At 37.4% G+C, this 18,398-nt stretch overlaps 1 protein-coding gene across 1 annotated transcript in view; it reads left to right on the top strand.

Moving 5' to 3' along the window:
* MEGF10 (multiple EGF like domains 10) overlaps positions 1–18,398 on the top strand; it is an 86,168-nt gene that overhangs the window by 17,033 nt on the left and 50,737 nt on the right. Inside the window, exons 2-5 of the mRNA XM_015615404.1 lie at positions 2,258–2,389; positions 5,040–5,141; positions 5,824–5,924; positions 10,952–11,044. Coding sequence (XP_015470890.1) covers positions 2,274–2,389; positions 5,040–5,141; positions 5,824–5,924; positions 10,952–11,044 — 412 coding nt within the window. The 5' untranslated portion in view covers positions 2,258–2,273. The remainder of the gene's footprint in view (positions 1–2,257; positions 2,390–5,039; positions 5,142–5,823; positions 5,925–10,951; positions 11,045–18,398) is intronic.

The following is an 18,398-nucleotide window of genomic DNA, read 5'->3' as shown; positions in this document are numbered from 1 at the left end:
TTAAAATGAGCTTATTATTAATTACAATAATAAGTTAATTTTTTAATATAATTGTTATTGATTACTTGATTTTTTTATAATAAATGGAGAAAAAGTTTAATTTCCTAAATTATTTTACAGAGATTTAGGGAAGTACTCTGCAGTTCTTTTCTGAAGTTGCACTGCTTTCCTGTTAAAATTTTTAAATAATGGGCCTGGGTTAAAGTTGAGGGAGACAAAGAAATCTGACCTGAACAGACACTGCACCTGCCTTAAAGTTCCTGCCTGAAATAGGAATAAAGATAGAGCTTTGTCAACAAAATATTTTGCCTCAAATACTGCAGAAAAAACTAACAGGCAGTAAGATTTTAGTGTCCTGTTGTGGAAGGAACTCCTGGTGGTGAAACACCAAGGTTTAACTTAAGTTTGCTGGGTATTTTTCTGTGTCATGTATGGACTAATTTACACAGGGAAGGCATTCCTGAAAATGAGCGTTTTCAGTACTTTAACTATGGGTTCCATGTACATGTAGATAATGAAAATACTCTTGTGTTATTGGGTGAGATAATTTGAGCAATATATGGTATGAAAAGTGAATCTCTGAGCAGTTTTCCTTGGAGAAAACCATAGGCAGCAAGAGTTAAATGAGTCATCTACATCTTTTATTGCTAATATCAACACTTTAGCAATGCTAATCAGCTGTACTGATTTTCTGTTTGGATTTTCCTTAATAATTAAGCAAAAGATCTGGAATGCAATCAAGTTTTACTCTAGGGGGTTCATGCAAATTTTTTTTTTTATTTTTTTTTTTAATTTTAAATTTTGTTAAATGTATCCTGCAAAAGGAAAGTTGCTGAAGTTGAGAATAAAAGAAAAAAAAAAAGGAAATACCATTTACAGTCCGCTTAATCAGAGTGAATATTTTCAATGAAATCACTACTTCACTGCATTTATTAGCTGAAAATACAGCTGCTCTTTAAATAGCTGCATATAGACTACTTGGCTGCATCTAGAGAAATAGTTACAGACCATGAAATATCTTTCAGCAGCTTGATTTTTCAAGATTAATTTAGCAAAATGGGATCATCTCTGTATCCTCAGGTACCTTAGATGTAATAGTTTCTTGTTGTGAGCTTTTTTTGTGCTGACTTGTGGAGTAAGGGTTAAGTAAGACTATTTTGTCTCTTTTTTTTCCCCCATGGCCCTATGTTCTTTTTTTCTCATAAAATAAAGTAATTTCTGTCATTTGCTTGATTCTGTTCCATAGTATTTAAAGTAAAAAATTGCTATTTCTGGATTAATTTACTTGGTTAAAAATGTTTATACTAAGTCAAACATATTTGCTAGAAATTATTTTCTCATTATATTACAGATTAGATTTAAGGATCTTATTTATATGAGATATCTCTCATATAAATGTTAGCATATATGTTAGAATTAATGTGTATATAATGTTAGAATTAAAATGTAATTATATTATATTAGGTATAATTTTAGAATTGGTGTGTAAGTGAGGAAATAAGGTCAGATGTTCACTGAAACAGAAATGTAGCTTAAGTCATTACAAATAAATTACATGTTAATAGCACCCATTCTGGTATTTCTGGATTAATGACCAGTTGGATTAAGAGTGTTTCAGCACGAAAGTTAAAACAATTTGTTTATTGAAAGTGTTAGGGTAATCTTTTTAGACCTTCATGTCACTACCACAGCTTTTTTTTAATGAGCATTTATTCTGTTTAGAAACTGTACAGCCAGCTGAGAAGGGGGAATTAAAATAAATAAAATTAAATTTTGGGGATCCAAGTTTAAAGAGCAGTGACAGTGCAGGGTGACATGTGAGGCTGTGCTGGCCATGGGGAGCACCTTGGGAGGCACAAATCCTTCCTGTAAACGAGGGACTTGCAGGGCTCCTGGTGCTGTTGCTCTCCACTCTTGTGGTCTTGAGCAAGTGCCAGCCTTTATCCCAGACCCCAGCTCTGGCTCTCAGAGTGGGCAGAGCCTGGCTGAGCACACCCAGCCTGGGTGGCTTCAGCTGGAGGGGACAGCAGCACCTCTGAGATGCAGTTTTTCCACCAGCTGAGCCCATGTGAAACTGCTCTGTTTGGGTTGTTCTTCTTCTTCCCAAATGGGGATGGTATTGCTGCTGTTGGGCAAGCAGGTGTGTGTTCCTTGAAGTACCCTTTGCTTTAGGTTGATTATAGATGGTCAACATTATTAGCTAGTTTATATTCTGTATGGTATTAATGTATTAATTTTTATTTTCTTTTCTTCACAGTCACCTCTTTGGAAAGATGGTTCTTCACTTCAACTCCCTTTTTGGCTTCTCTGTCATACTCCTGTACCACTGGATGGGTTCAGCTGTGTCTTTGAATCTGGAGGATCCCAATGTGTGTAGCCACTGGGAAAGGTAATACTTTCCTTTTGGAAAAATAAGTGATGTAAATTGTGATGTAATAATTTTGCATTGCTTTACTTGGCATGCTTCAAATTATTGAAAGCTTTTAGCTGAGATTAAAAATGGGGGGAAAAAATTATCTTTATTGCATGGCAGGTGAGTTCATGATAAGTAGAAGACTATGGGCTGAAATGCATCTTTGCATTGGGGGTTAGGATGTAAAAAACCACTACAGTGGTACTAGCAATGTTACACAACCATCTGGGTACAAGAAGTGAGTAAAAATAGCTCTTTCCAATTTAGGTGAAAAGAAGTTTTACATATGCAAAACATAATTAACCATACTGGAATTTGGCCAAATTTGATTATGCTGATTTTCTCCTATTCAGCACTCACAGCATCTGAATCAAGATTTGTTGTTTAATTATTTTGATGAGGTTCAAAAATTTATAACATGCAAAATTAAATTCATCATCAATGTAGTTGGTCTGTTTGTTCATCCAATTTCATGTGAATTGCAAAATGCCACAATGGGCAGGAGAGGTTGAGCCTCAAGCATCTGCTGAAGTTCTTTCCTTGTGCAAAAGTTATGATAGTGAAAACAAGACTTCTGGTCTCATTATAACTGTTGTGCCTGTAATTGATCAGCTGGTCCATGAGAAAGTCTTAATTTTCACAGTTCAGCTTGAGGATGTCAGTATTTCCTGCACTTAATGTAAACTGTGTTTTATGCTAAATCATGGAGAGTGCTGCTAAGCCACTGTACATTTATTTGTGATTGTTATGGCTGAATCTTTACAAAGAAAATTGAAACTTGTAATTACTTTTTTATAAAGTCTCTCTATTAAAAAAAAAACAACAAACCCAACACTTAAGTACTTTCCTTGGGAATTTTCCCGAGTTTTATGTGAAGCATTTGGCACCTCTGCCTCACTGCTGTGTTTAGTTCATACAACAATGTTTATATGAAGTAGTCACCATATTAAGTACCTGTTCATAGTAGTCAGGCATTTGTCTATCATTACTGGATTCTGTCCTATAATGTTTGTGTTATCCATTACTGGATTTTGTCCTATAATGTGTGCTTTGTTTGCAGTTTTTTGTAGATAAAAGTGGTTTTGGGGGAAACTACAGGATAGTAAAGGCAGAATGGGAAAGAAACCCTGAAGACAGCTATTCACTGCGTAATATAATTTAAAACAAGCTAATCAAAGTCTTCAGAAGGAAAAATACACTGAAAAATGCATCTAGCAAGCATGCCCACTTTGTTCCATGAACATTTTTTCCTTCATGTGCTGTGTCTCAGAAATGGGGAGGAGCTCCAAATAAACTTGGTGGAACATTCACGCTGCTGCCCAAAGCAGGTGACAAAGGGACAGAAGCATGAAAGGGCAAAGCCCCAGACAGAAGCTCTTGACTGCCACTGGCACTGTTGTGTGCTTTAAATAAAAAATAAACCTCAGTCAGTACTAAAATGGTCTTTACAAATGAGCTGTGAGAAGAGCGCGGAGCCTCAGGCGAGCGCCAGCATCCCACTGGTATTTTGTTGGGCTGGGACAGCTGGGTGGATTAGGGCTGCTTGCCTTCATTCAGGAAAACAGGGAGCAGGGTGTGTGCCTTTAGGGGTGAGTGGCTCTGGATGTGCTTCCCCTTGGTGTAGATGGTGACAGCAGGATGGGGAGACTGTGGCTGTCACCCTGCAGTGGGTGCTCAGGGGTCAGGGTGCGATGAGTGGAAGTGAGGGAGAGCTGTTCAGTGTTTTGGCTGGTCCTGGGAATCAGAATCCTCCTGCTGCAGGAGCTTGCCACGCATTCCTGTATTTTCAAGCTGCCTTGCGCAATCCAGGACTGGCTGCCAGCACAAACAGCCTCTCGAAGAGTTTTCTAGGATGATTCAATATTTTCCCCTTTTGCGACAGGGCTCTGCTCTTGTTGCCCTACTGACAGCTTTGGAGGCTCTCAACATGGATTTGTTTCTAGGACACTGTGTAATTTGGCAAAAAAAAATAGTAGGATTTTGTATAGTGTTTCTGGGGGTGTGGTGTGAATGGTTCTGTGTTGAAAATTATCCAGTAAGCAAAAGAAAGCAGGGTCTTCAGTATTCATTAATTTTGATTGCTGATTGGACTGTTTGGTGGTATGCCTGTAATGTAATTTTTCAGTCATTACTACTCAGGTGTATCTCTGTGTTAATATTCACTTAGTGTCTAAATGTTTGCCTATAGGCCCAGATACAGTTTTTACAAGAAATTTTTCAGAAAGTCCAATTTTTCTATTTTGAGTGATGACAGAAAAAAACTTAATTTTCTGTTTCCTTAACTAGCTGTCCAGTTATCCAGCTGCATTAATAAAAGTTTCCACAGGGGAACACCTGATACGTGCTGCTTCCATTTGCTGCCTGTTTGAGATACAGGTGTTCTGGTTTTAAGAAAACTTAGGCGAACATTACTTTTCTTTAAATGTCAAGTAGTGGAATTTCATCAAATGTGCTACACAGTAGAAACATGATGACTCTCTGTACGCTTTTCTTCACAAGATTTCTGTCTCATTTTTTTAGACATGAGTGTTTTGTTACATTTATTCCATTCTGTAAAAGACCTAATGAAATGAGACTAAAAGCACTTGCTTGATGATCTCCCTTCTTTCTCTCTGTCTCTCCCCAGTTACTCAGTTACAGTGCAAGAGTCATATCCACACCCTTTTGATCAGATTTACTACACCAGTTGTACTGACATCCTGAACTGGTTCAAGTGCACGCGACACAGGTGACGTATAAATCCTAGTATTGTCAATTTGCTGATACTGTTCAGATTCTTGATTCAAAATCAAGCATGATATGTAGGATTTTTAGCTGTAGTACCCAGCCTGTCTAACTGCTGTGATCTGTGTCAACTGGAAAATCCCTGTCCAAGCAGTATTACTGGCATTTTATCAGCAGGTTGGGGTGTACCATCCCATGGAGTGCTAACAGAAAGTGAACAGCTTGTGAAAAACTAAATTATCCAGACCCTGCAAGGTGTATTTGTTCAGAAATATCATGGAGACCCCTTGCTGCCTGCAGTGTTGTGTTCTGAGGGTAGTAAGTGTATGCTTCTTGAAAGAAAAGTAAAAAGACTTGTTGAAGGAAACCTCTTGTGCAAGCAGAAAGCAAACAAGGGTTCAATGATTAAAACCTGGTGACATCAGTGAAGGGCATTTTCCTCAGAGGAATATTCCCATAAGTATGAACCCTTACAAGTGGGAAAAGTGCTGGTTTTTGACCAGCCATTAGCAGAAGGCATGTCAGGGAACCCCTTGGACTCTTGAACAACAGATAAATCAAGACCACTTGAAGCATTTCTTTCCTCTTTCCTTACGACCCCTGAATGTTTTTTTAAAATGTACAAGAATATATCCTGTCTTGTTTCTGACCCAAGCTGCATGACAAACACTCACTCCTCTCCTCAGGATCAGCTACCGCACTGCCTACAGACATGGTGAGAAAACGATGTACAGGCGCAAATCCCAGTGCTGCCCTGGATTCTATGAGAGCAGGGAAATGTGTGTCCGTAAGTTCAGCTTCCCTTTCTTCCTTTTCTCTTTCTTTGGCTTTGAAATTCCATGCATCCATCCCTGTGCTGGTGTGACTCCCCTCTGGTGGGTGACTCTTGGAGGCTGAGTTGCAGGGTTACTCGTCGGTGATGCATGTGCAGCTCTCACCGAAGCCAGCTGGGCTTGTGCAAATGGCAAATGGCAGGATGGTTGGATTTCAGATGTCCCAGTGGCCAGCCAGCCTTGATGTGGTTCTAAATAATGGTCCTAAATGAATCTGTGGAAGATGCAGAGGGCAGGCATCAGTGTTTTCCAGCACAGCAAATAAACACCAGGTTTTAAAACCACGAGGGAAACAGAAGTCTTTTCTCCTTGGATCCAGTAGATCCTCATGTTGAACCTCTCTTGGAGACACAGAGGTCTTTTTGGAGGTCTCAGCACCTTTTTTGGAGGTCTCAGCACTTTTTTGGAGGTCTCAGCACCTTGTTTGGGTGGGACATGCCCCTGTCTCCTCATCTAACCCACAGCTGGGAAAATTTGTGTCTGGGGGGTCTGGCAGCGACCTTGGCTCAGTTTTTCTCTCTCTTGTGTGGCCTTGTACAGACTTAGGGAGGTCTTAAAATGTTCTTTGCTAAGAACATGTTTTACATCCTGGAATTTGGAAAAAAAAAACAACTTTGATTCAAAACATTTTCTGCATGTGAAAAAAGCAAGGTCAAAAATATTTGTAAAAAAAAATATATCTGATATCAGGTTGGGAATGATTTTAGCCTTTTTGTAATATCTATATATATCAGATTTAAAAGAACTGATTTCTGACTACATGTGGTTGTTACACAGCATGTATGAATAATATTTAATTTTTTTATTAGGTAGTATACTTTCTGAAGTGTGTTACAGTTTGACTTGTGTTGACAAATATGATGGTGATTCTCTTATGTGACTGCAGGTTTTACACAGCCATAGCATATGTAGTAAATCCATTGTGTTAACATAATGATATTCAGAACCTGAAAAATTCAAATTCCATTGGACATATTAATTTTTCCTGTTATTACATAAAAGCATGCCTGATAATGGTACAGGACATATCTGCTCTGACTTCTGAAGTGGTTGTGGAATGCCTCAGACTTTAAATTATGTGAAAATACAGACCCTTCAGTGTAGCTGAGTTTGCATTTATTTGACCTTGGAGGAAAGAGAGAGACCTTCAGCCTTCATGATCTCCAGCTGCAGCATTTCTGTTACTGCAGTTTTATTTTCCATGAAGTGTGAATTATTTTGTTTAGAGGCATGCAAGATGCCTCTAGAAGGCTAAAATCCTCATGATGCTGTTGATGTTTTGTTTGTTTCTCCCTTTATTTGACTTCTCAATTTAGAATGGTAAATTAGAAAAGTCTACTGCTAGATGATTTTGTTATGACTCGACGTTGTGTGAACTGGAATTTCATTGCTTCTTCTCAAAAATAATAGGAATCTGTGTTTTATTAGTTGTGGGACTTCACTTAATCTTAATTTAAATTTAATTGTATTAAAATTTTAAATCCAACATTATATGGGGTCAGTACTTGGACTGTTTTATAAGAGTGTAGATACCTTGTTTGTAAGTACTAATTACCTTTCACTAAAAAAGAATGCTTTGTGCTGTCCTTATGAAACTCATGTTTATAGAGGATATAAATAATGTACAAATTTCTCTCCTCTGTCTTCACTATTGCCAGTACCTCTGTGGAACAGTAGGTTAACTGGACCTTGGGTTGTTATTTTTGCTCTTAAAAGTTTTGGTGCAAATAGCAATGTTTACACCTGATGCACTGAGATGATCTGAATGCAGTTTATGTGCAGATACAAAGGCAGAACAATAATCCTGTGAAGTTCTATAAAGGAGCTTACTGCTGGCCTTAGCAACTCCACCCCAGGCTGAGTGACAGACTAAATTTCTTATTAATTTTAAAGAATTTCCTGCCACTTGTCTGCTGTTTTCAGTGGCAATCCCTAGGAGATTTGGCATGATAGGCTTAGCTACAGACTAGAAACTTTTTCAGAAGGTGCTTTTTTATTTTTTTTTATTTTTTTTAGCATGTTTCTGGAAAGAAAGATTTCAAAGGGCTTTAAGATACTTTCTTGTGGCTTTATTGAAGATGGACACACAAGCAAAAGTTGATTGTTCCTGGCAGCTTGAACATTAACCTCACTTAGTTTCTAACACTGTAGTACATTTCTAAGAAACTTAATGGAGACCTTTGTTGAATTTTTTCAAAACATGAAATGGAAAATGAACCATCTATATTAAGATATAACTGAATATCACTAACTTTACCAGCAAATAGCCATCAAGCACAGGATCAAACAAGGGGTATGTTCTAGCATACAGTGTAGAAGGATTTATTTGAAAAAAAACCCATGTTTATAATGTAGTTTAATAGATAATTGATTTTTTTTCCCCACAACAAATATTTGTTTCAATGAGTTTGGAAGAAGTTGGAGTTAAATCTTGCAATAATTTACTTTATGTGCATAGTTACAGCCAAAGTGTTCCAATTTTATGTTAACTGGTTTATGGCTGGCTTTTCCAAGTGAAAAAGCAACTGATCCTAAAATGCATGCATAAACTTACATCAAAGATAAAAATACATTTCTTCAAGTTTTCTTTTAATATCAGATAATGAAGGCAAGACTGTAGAAAAGATCTTGACAAAAAACAGTAAGGCGCAAATGAGAAGGGCAAATAAGATGTAAAAACAAATGTTAAAGAGTAAACCCAGACTGCTTTTCATATTATAATTGAACTTTCTCTTGGAAAAAAAGAAGACATGCCAGTTGCTGTCATGGATTTTTTGGTGCTTCTTCACACTGGTCAGTAATAAAAACCCCAAACCTTAAAATTAAGTTTTTCACCTGCAGCTATATATTTTTTTTTAATACCATGCCCAATGATTCCACAGAAAACTAAGATGAAGTAGTTCATCTGTTCCTGGTATCATTCATGTCTTTTCAGCTTCTTTGAGGGGCTTTTTATGTTGTCCTCATCTCTTCGTAGCTCTGGGTAGTAAATTTTGCTTCTCTCATCCCTGTGTCCACTGTGACATGTTTGGGGTTTTTTTTAACATGTTCTGTCTTATACAGACGTAGGAATCAGCAGCCAAGAATCAGTAAGCCCAGAAGGTGCCTGAAGAGTGATTTCTTTTGCTTAGAGAACAGATTTTTATGTATATCCAGAACGTGGATCTGTGTGCTCAGCGTGGCATGAGGGGCAGTGCAAGGAGATAGGTCTGGTTTCTTGCAGCTTCTTTCCTTTCCTGTTCTGTTCCAGCTGCCTCACAGAGGAGGTGGTGGAGCGTTGCCTCGCTGTATTTTAAAGCTCAGTGCTCAGAAATTTGGGCTGAGCATGTTTGCATTCCCTGGGTTATTCACACAACTGCTCACACTGCATGTTCAGAGTGACCTCCTGCTGCCTCAGGCTTTGCTGGCAAGGTTTTTCACACTTTTGGTTTGTGGAGAGCCTCAGTGCCCAAGGCAGCACTAACTAGGAAAGAATCTTCAAAGATACAAGTGATTCACATCAAGTTACGAGACTAATGGAAAATTGTGATGTATTATTTAAACTCAGTCTTTCCATAATACATAAATAGGCAGCAACACCTTGTGTTAATGCCTTGCTTCATCAAACGTTTAAAAATTATTATTGTCTCTGTTGATTTCTAATGAAGGTAATTTTAATGCATGTCTAAAAAGCAAGCTTGTTAGAAGTAGTTGGGAATGAAAACTAAAGGCTGTAAAAATAAGCAGTTAATGGCCGAGATCCCATATAATCAAAATATTTTATTTTATAGGTGATTGTGTGGTTTTCCTTTTTCTTGGACACACTAAATGTAAAGATGACCAATGTGCTTCATCATCTTTAACTAGAGAAAAACCCAGAACATTTGAAAATACTTTACCTAAATATCTAATTACTCTAGAACTTTTTCAATCAATTCAGAACCACAGTGTAGCCCTTTTAAACTTTTTTTTTTAATGTTTGTCTCTTTTCCCTTGCTAAATTTGTATTCATTGGTATAGCAGTCAGATTTCTGCTTTAGCTTCACTGGGAATGTTGGTACAAAGGAAAATCTCATCCTGTGCACATTTTCTAAGTTTTAGTGCTGTTCAGAGTAGAAGGAAATTATTACAGTGTATGTATTTTGGAAAGGTAGGGGTGTTTCGTGATTAATATGATCCCAGTAAATTGTTGCTGGTCAGAGATTCTTCCTCTTTGGTGTATTATATTCTGTCATTGATAATGCTGAATATCAAAGCCATTTCAATTTTTTCATAGCTGTTTCAAACAAAAGATCTGTTTCAAAGTAAGGCTTAACTTAGAGATGTGCTTGCAAAAAATCAAAAAAGAATAAATTTCAGGCAGCCTGTTTAGCACTTAGAATAAAGGTTGCAGTGATACATAAGGTTTATATGTCATGCTTTACTTTAATCACTGTAACTGTTTATCCTTCAATTGAACTGTGCAACCATTTGGAAAAGTAGGTATTAAAATATTGGTGTTGCAAATCATATTTTATCCATGCTGTTGCAAAAGAGAATTTCTTTGGAATGCCTACTGAAGTTCCCCTCTTTTTCTTGGCATGAGGGTTTGCTTGAGAGTCACAGGATGGTTGAGGTTTAAGGGCCCTGGGGAAGTCGTCCCATCCAAGTTTCAGGCAGGGCCAGCCTTGTCCAGGACCATGGTCAAATGTGTTTCCAACCTGGATCATTTGGCTCTTTTTTCATTAAATTTGGACAATTTCCTCAGAAGTGTTTGAGTAATACTAACACATTTTTTAGCTGGAGTTTTCAAACTCAAGAGAAATAGAAGAGACTGAAGTGAAATATATATTTAAGAGATGCCACCAAACACGAATACACTGGTATTTATTTTGCTTTTAAGAGGTACAGTTTTTTGAGACACAAAAGAACTGTGTTAGGACAATTTTAGAGTATTTTAAAGAAGATTTTTCCCAGTGGCAGGATTTCTCTAATTGTTTTATTTTATTCCCTCCTCTGGCAGCTCACTGTGCTGATAAGTGTGTCCACGGCCGTTGTATTGCTCCCAACACCTGTCAGTGTGAGCCTGGCTGGGGAGGACCCAACTGCTCCAGTGGTGAGTTTTCACCTGCTTCTGCCTGTCTTGTACTCTTTCCATGGTGTTATCCTCTCTTCTGGACAGACAATCATCAGTTCTGTGCTTGGGCTTCTGCTGTCTGATCAGGGCTTTTTTCTGAGTTATCAGGTTACTCTGTGTAACCTGATTTTTCTTCATTTACTTGCAAACGGTGTTCCCTCGTAGTAGCACTAATGAGCTTTTTTTTTTTTCTTTCTTTTTTTTTTGTGCTCAGAAACATGCAGATAGCAAGGTATCTGGAGTACAGACATAATTTTACTCTACATGTAAGAAAAGCTCACAGTTTTTATTTTACTAATGTGCAAAGTTTGATGGTGCCAGGTCACGTTTAAAAGCTATGAGGAAAGCTTTCCTAACAACTCTGTCCTCCTTTTACACTCTGCCACTTTCCCCTTCACTCTTCACTCCCTGAACTCTCTGTGTCTTTCCATTGTACTCTGGTCAAATTTCTCCCACTTTCTTTTCCTTTCCCTTTGCCATAAGAACATGTGCAGGAGGTGAGGGGAGCAGAATTGTGCAGAACAGAAACCATTACCTTTTCTTCCCTTTGGTTGAAACACAATTTCTCAAAGTAATTGTTCAATTCATTGTAATTCTTTATTTATTCCAGCCTTGTGACTCCCTTTTTTAAGGACTTTAAAAATGTATTTTTGAGGTTGACATAGAATCACATCTTTTGTAACAAGTTCTAGTGACTGTCTAGCTGAAAGAAATGTATTTTAGCCAACAATAAAAACAACTGTATGTACAAGTTAAATTCCATAGACGTTACAAATTTCTAGCAAATGACAAAGATATTGCACTGGTAGTTAACTTAATACATTATTCCTATAAAATTAACAACTCTAATTTATTTTTCTTTTTTTAAAAAATTAAGTTTTCTTCAATTTTCAAACATGTTGCTGTCATAACTCAGTTCATCTGGAGCTGCTCTGTTGTTCCAGCAGCATATTTGTTGGCATGAGGAAGAATTTAAGCATTTTAAAATTAATTACACCATTTTTTGTGTAGTTTTCATGTATACTTACCTGGGATTCATGTATAACTCCAAATAAACACCCAAGTTTTGCATAAGCATAAAAGTGAGAGAGCCATTGTTCTTTGTAACAGAGTGTTGCTGTAAGACTGGTCTTAATGTAATGTACTGAATTTTCAACATAAATCATCAAAACCTGATATCTTTCTTTCTGAAAACTTATGTATTGAGCTCTTCTGTAGCTGATCAAACATGCAGAAGAAATGTGAATCATTAGACAGCACAGATTGCAAAAATACTGTTATATTTATTGTAACATAATATAATATTACATATATTTATTAAAATTTTCGAGTCTGAAAGTGTGCTTTAGATGAGACAGGAGCCTCTAAATCTGCCTTTGGAAATAACCCTTCGTCTCACAGGGTTTCTGGTGTCCATTTCTCTTACCTGTCTGGTGTAATTCACTTTGAATACATCTGCAGCTCTTTTCCTCTGCTTCTTCCTCAGCTGCTTGCCTTTGAACAGTGATCTCTGGAGAGGCTGGTGATCCTCTAAAGGCTCCTGTATAACATTAGGGCTACCTGGAACTGCCAAAATTTGTTTGGGATCACTGGTAGGAGGAGGAGGGTAGGCTGAGGAAGTGGGTATTTCTGTACATGTGCTACAGCAACATTTGTTCTGGTATTTATCCCCTTCTGTGTCGACAAACCCAAGAAAGTTACTGATTTCACTCAATTGTCCTTCTGAGCTTGAGAGCTGACATTTTCTGCTATCTGTCCATGGTTTCCTTATCTGAAGAGCTACAACACAGGTCAAACTGAATTGAAAAACAGTGGATAATGTTGGAAGTTACAGTAAGTGAGAGGTGCTTGGCTTTCTGAGCTTCATTGTTGCTTGTCCAGTGTAAAAGGTTTTGATACTCTGCCTTTAGTTGGATTTTCTGCATGATCCTGAACTTCTTGTTTCAGTCACAGAAAGGTACCATGATACAAAATAAAGATCTATGCTTTTTTAATAGTATTTTTTTTAATATAGCAAGTTATTAATTCAGTAGGAATAGGTGTGCATTTCCCTACTGTAATGATGTCCATCAAATAAACATTTTCATTACTTAGCTGAATGGTGGAACCATATTAGAAAGACAGGCCAGTGTTTTTGTAGGGGAAAGGTTCAGGGATTTTATGGCTGCTGATGACCAGATAAAGTGCCCTGACTGAAGAGAAGATACTATCCTCAAAGGGTGAGGTATTAGGCCAACTTCCAGATGTAGTCATCTGTTCATTTTCATGGACTCACACATATTGGAAGGAACTGTTCTACCTAGGGACAAAACATTTTGCAAAACTGCAGAACTAAACACTTTCTTCCAAATTGCTGTCCTATCTCTATTGGAATTGTTTATTCTCCTTACAAAGGAATTTTATCTGCAAGTATCTGAGAACAGATTTAGTCCTGTTGCAGCATCTGTCCATCTGCCAACCCCCCAGACTGATTTTTATCTGTTGTTTCTCAGGAGGGAATAATTTTTTTGGGTGACTCCCATTTCCTTTTGTAGCAAATATCACCTCCTTATTGCCATGACTCTTTGCCAATTCCTGAATTGTTTAGGTCAGTGGCTGCTCTTAGTTTAGGGAGAGAAGGCCTAATGTTTGACCAAGAGTGCTGAGCCTGTCTTTTTTCAGTGCTCAATTCTAACCCAGACCATGACTCTGCTCCCCACCACATCCTCTGCCCTTCTGAAAAAATTACATCCCAGCTGCACAGAAAACAGGATTGGATCTATTCTTCAGCAAGCAAAACCTGAGTGGTGGCCTAGGAGTTTCGTTAATTAAATAACATTTCCTTGGTGAGAATTTCCTGCACAAAGTGTAATTTTTCTTCAGGTATTTTCTTTTATTTAAAGGAAATAGAGTGTATTAGGCAGTGTTTACTTGCAGTGAAAGTCAGTGTGAGGTGGATCAAGAAGGTGATGAAAATGTAGATAGACCTGAGAGGAAACACCACTTGGGTCAAGAGATCACCTCTTTGCAGAGCACTTGCATTCTAGTGGGAGAGATGGCAGTCACGAAAAACAATTTATTCTAATAAAGATTTATTGACTGAACACAACAGTCAGGACAAGGGAGTGGACAGAACATGTGTTGAGTGAGTGAATCAGCAGAATCCATATGTTGTCAGCTCCCCTTTGAAGAGATACTTGTGAATTCCAGAAATGTAAGTCGGACAGTTGTGGGCTGGGGAAGTGCAATATTAACAAAAGCGCATGGACTGCTAAATTATAGGTTAAACAAACAGATTTTATTGAATCTAACAAACTAACTAACACAAAATTGATTGTTTTCAATCAATCAATCAATCAAACAACCACAACTTTTCCCTCCTGAACTAAATTACTGTTTTATCAAATTTTTAAACTGCCATGTGTCAGATTGGGTTGTTTTGAAAACTACAAACAAAACAAACTTTTGACTACAAGCTGAGAATAGAATAGTCTTTTGTAGAAATTGCTACATGTGCTAATAGTTGTACATTTAGACCTTGTTGTACATTTGTAATTTATGTTTTCTGCCCATTTTCTGCTCACGCTCCTGCAACAGAACTTTATATTTATTTATAAATTTTATTTATTTATATTATATTTTATTTCTATTTATGTTATTATCTATTTTATAAGAGATGATATGAGCCTGATTGTGAGTTTTGAGTGGGCATGCAGTTCAGATCCACAACCAGGACATCCACTTTGTTTTTCTTCTCACGCCTAGCAGTTCACAGATAATTCCTTCAGAAATCAATAGGACACTTTCTGGATAAGCTGGAGCAGAGGCAAAAATCAATATTACACTGACTTGTCTGAAATGGTTATATCCTTGTGATCCCTGCAGCTGGCACGAGTGGTAAAGCAAAAAAGGGAATGACGTGTCTTTGGTTTATGACTAAAGCATGGTCAGGATTGTTCATGAAAATGGGAGTAGAATTCTTCCATTTTTACTGTGCTGCAGTAATCTTGAGATCTGTTTGAATGACTGAGTTTTAATTTGTAATTTGATTCTGTTGTTGATTAGTAGAGCTTTATTGGGACTATGGTCTGAAGGCATCGGAGTAGAAAAAGTGGTATAATAAGACATAATTTGTCTCCAGGGTTTTGTAAAACATGAGAAGAAAATAGGATTTTTCCTTAATACTTTAAGCTTCAGGTTTAAGGCTTGGCACCTCAGAGAAACCTTTACCTTTAAATGGGCTTATTAAGGTAACTTTTAAACTACAGTAGCTCTGCTACTATCAGATTTCCTTCACAGCCGTGGGTGTTTTGTAAAGTTCGCAAATTCCGTGAAAATCACTCTGTTTTCTTCATGGGACTTGGCAGATGCAGGCCATGGCAGAAACTGGATCCCTTGGCATTAATGTGTGTGAGACACTCACGTGAGCCACAGGCAGTGCCAGTTTCCCAGTGCAGCCCTTGGTTTCCTTTAACCCTGCAGGGGTGGATGTGTGACTTTTCCACTGCACCCCAAGTGACACAGCCCCTGTGTGGTACCTGCCTGGAACCACCTTGCACACTTTGATGGCACAGAGTCCTCCTAAACTGAGCTTTTTTTATTATTATTTTAATTTTTATTTAATTTTGCCAGGGCATTGCTTTCCTTTTTTCCTTTGTCAAGAGCATTTTTAACTAATGCAGCTTGCAAGACACGCTTAGGGAGTTAGCTCATCCCTGAGTTTTCCAGGCCATCCAGCAGGCTGCAGAAATGAGTTCTGGTTTTAACCACATCCTTGCATTAGGAAGGCTTGGTTCCCAGAACTGGGGAGCTGGTAAGCACACAGACAAAACTGCAGAGTATCCTGGCAGAGAGCTGTTTACTTGTATGGAAAATGTAGAGAAATAGCTTATTTAAAGCAGTGCAGAACTGCCCCCAGCCCAGCTCCCATGCCAGCGGGTCATGAACAATCTTAAATTGAACCTGTTCATATTTAATGTATCTTCCCTATGTTCACTACCCGTAATTCTTCTATAATTATTGCTGCTGTAACTCCCCCGACTGACTTCTCAGTTTTTCCAGCTGAACACTTCATTTTCCTCTCTAACAAGGCTGGATATCTTTGAGTTGAAAAACCAACCCACCAGCAAGTCAGATGAGGTGCAAATAGGAAAAACAGATATTTCATGGAAGTTGCCATCGCATTCATTTTTCACAGTCACTACAGTGTCACTGTGGTAGGTGGCATCAAAATTTCCAGGGCTGCATAGCACCTCTCCTTGTGTAGAGGTGCAGTACAACTATGCATTTGAAATAATAATATTCTTATGTTTAGCATATTTTTGGTACTGTGACCATTTTGGTTTGGAAGTCCAAGGGAAATTAATAGATTTTATGGCCACGCTTCAGAATTTTGCTTAAGTACTGGATCAGTCTTAAGGCAAAAGTAGAAACAAAAAAATTGCCTTCTGCGAAACAGAGTTATTAAATTTGTTTATGTTGAGATTTACTTAAAGGAAGGCATTCCAGTAAATGGTAATAGTTTTGATGCTTTGTAAATATTTTCTGGACCAGAGAAACTTTTCATTTCTGCTTTTCACCGTTTTGGAAACCTAGTAATTTGTACTGTTTGCCTAAGCTGATTTTTTGACTAAAGTCTGTGGGTTTGGGTTTTTTTTTTTTCCTAGTAACAGTGCATAAGTATTTTTAGTGCTGTTTTCATTTCAATCTGCCTTATATATTGGCTGGCTTACATATTTTCAGTGGCTCACTTCGTAGGTTTTCAAGGATGTGAAGGATACCATTTGTGGCTAATTAAAAAGTACAACTAAGATGACCTTCAAGTCATTGCAAAAAAACCAAACCAAAATAAAACAAAAAAACCCAAAACCAAACAACAAACAAACAAAACCAACAAACAGCTAACTTATGGTTCCTACAAGGACATCTCTGCAAAATTAGGGTCACGGACAGAATGTAGTACAAGAAAGTTCTTAAATTTTTTCCTATAATAATAATTATTTTTAACAGGTTTTATCTCAGTAATGTGATAAAACAAATACCAACAACCATCTGTGTGTGTTTTCCTTATCAATTATCCATCCTTGTGTTCTGCTGTCCAAAGCACTTTAAAGAGTCTTGGAAATTTATGGCATGTGAAAGGCATATAGTTCCAGTCTTTCATAAGATCTGAAAAACACATTTCCATTGTTCTTCCACTTCACGGATCAAAAGGCTTTTATAAAATAAACAAGAAAACCCCCTGAATTAAGTTTAAGCTTAGCATTTTGAATAAAAATCCTTTCTTATACACAAAACAAAAAGTAACAATGAAAAATACGCCACAGGGTAAAAGGCCTACAGTATAATAAATGCAATGAGATAGAAACAAAAGACTGAAAGAAAATTCCAGATCCAATAGAAATGGCATTCTGAAAAAAAAAAAAGAAATTCCATGCATTTTTGTGACTGGGATGTAGGTAAAGTAGGTCTTCTACTAAAAGAAAATGATATTTTATAATTATGTGTGGTTCTCTGAAGGAAAAAAAAGAGATTATTTGTTTTTTAATATGCATGTGCCATCTTCATAGCATTTTGATATGATTAGAACGGAACAAAATAAAATAAAAAAAAAAAAACCAAAACATGGAGAATAACCCATGGTTTTATGAAATAATACTTTGAAGATTTTCTGCAGGATGTTTTTATTCTAGTTTTCAGAGTAGCTGGCTTTGTTTCCTGGCTTTTTTGACTCATCTCTGAAGTTTCTGTTTGCCATGTTCCACATTTGCTGTCCAGGCTGACAGACAGGCTGATGTCACCAGGGGCTTAGTGCATCTTGTCAAATTTGAAACACACTTTGAGTATTTATAGCTTTCAAAATCAGCATGAATTTATTTTTACTTGGCTTAAATTCCAATTGGGAGAATTATTATCTGTTTCCTGTCCTGCAGGAATATCCTAAGGGAAACAAATGGAATCCATTTAGATCTGCAGATGGAAATAGCAGAGAGTAGTTTCAAGAGCACTCTGTAAACTTTACAGTAGGTGTGATGTGAGTATAGATTAGTGATAATATCCATATTTTTGTCATTTTTTTGCTTAGAAAAATCAATGGATTTCCCTTCTGTTGACTCTTGGAGGTCACACCCTGGGGCATGTCCAGGGATTAGCAATCTTGTTTGTAGTAATAAGACTCTCAGTGGGATACTTCTCTGGATAAATCAGAGTTTTCTCAATATTGTCTTTTTTTTAACTCACAGTGTCTATGGTTAGGGAAAGGAAAAAGGGAAAGGGAAAGGGAAAGGGAAAGGGAAAGGGAAAGGGAAAGGGAAAGGGAAAGGGAGCGTGGGAAGTATCCTTAAAACCATTTTAC

This window comes from Parus major, chromosome Z (assembly GCF_001522545.3).
Source record: "Parus major isolate Abel chromosome Z, Parus_major1.1, whole genome shotgun sequence".
Lineage (NCBI taxonomy): Eukaryota > Metazoa > Chordata > Aves > Passeriformes > Paridae > Parus > Parus major.
This window is presented reverse-complemented; position numbering and strand designations above follow the sequence as displayed.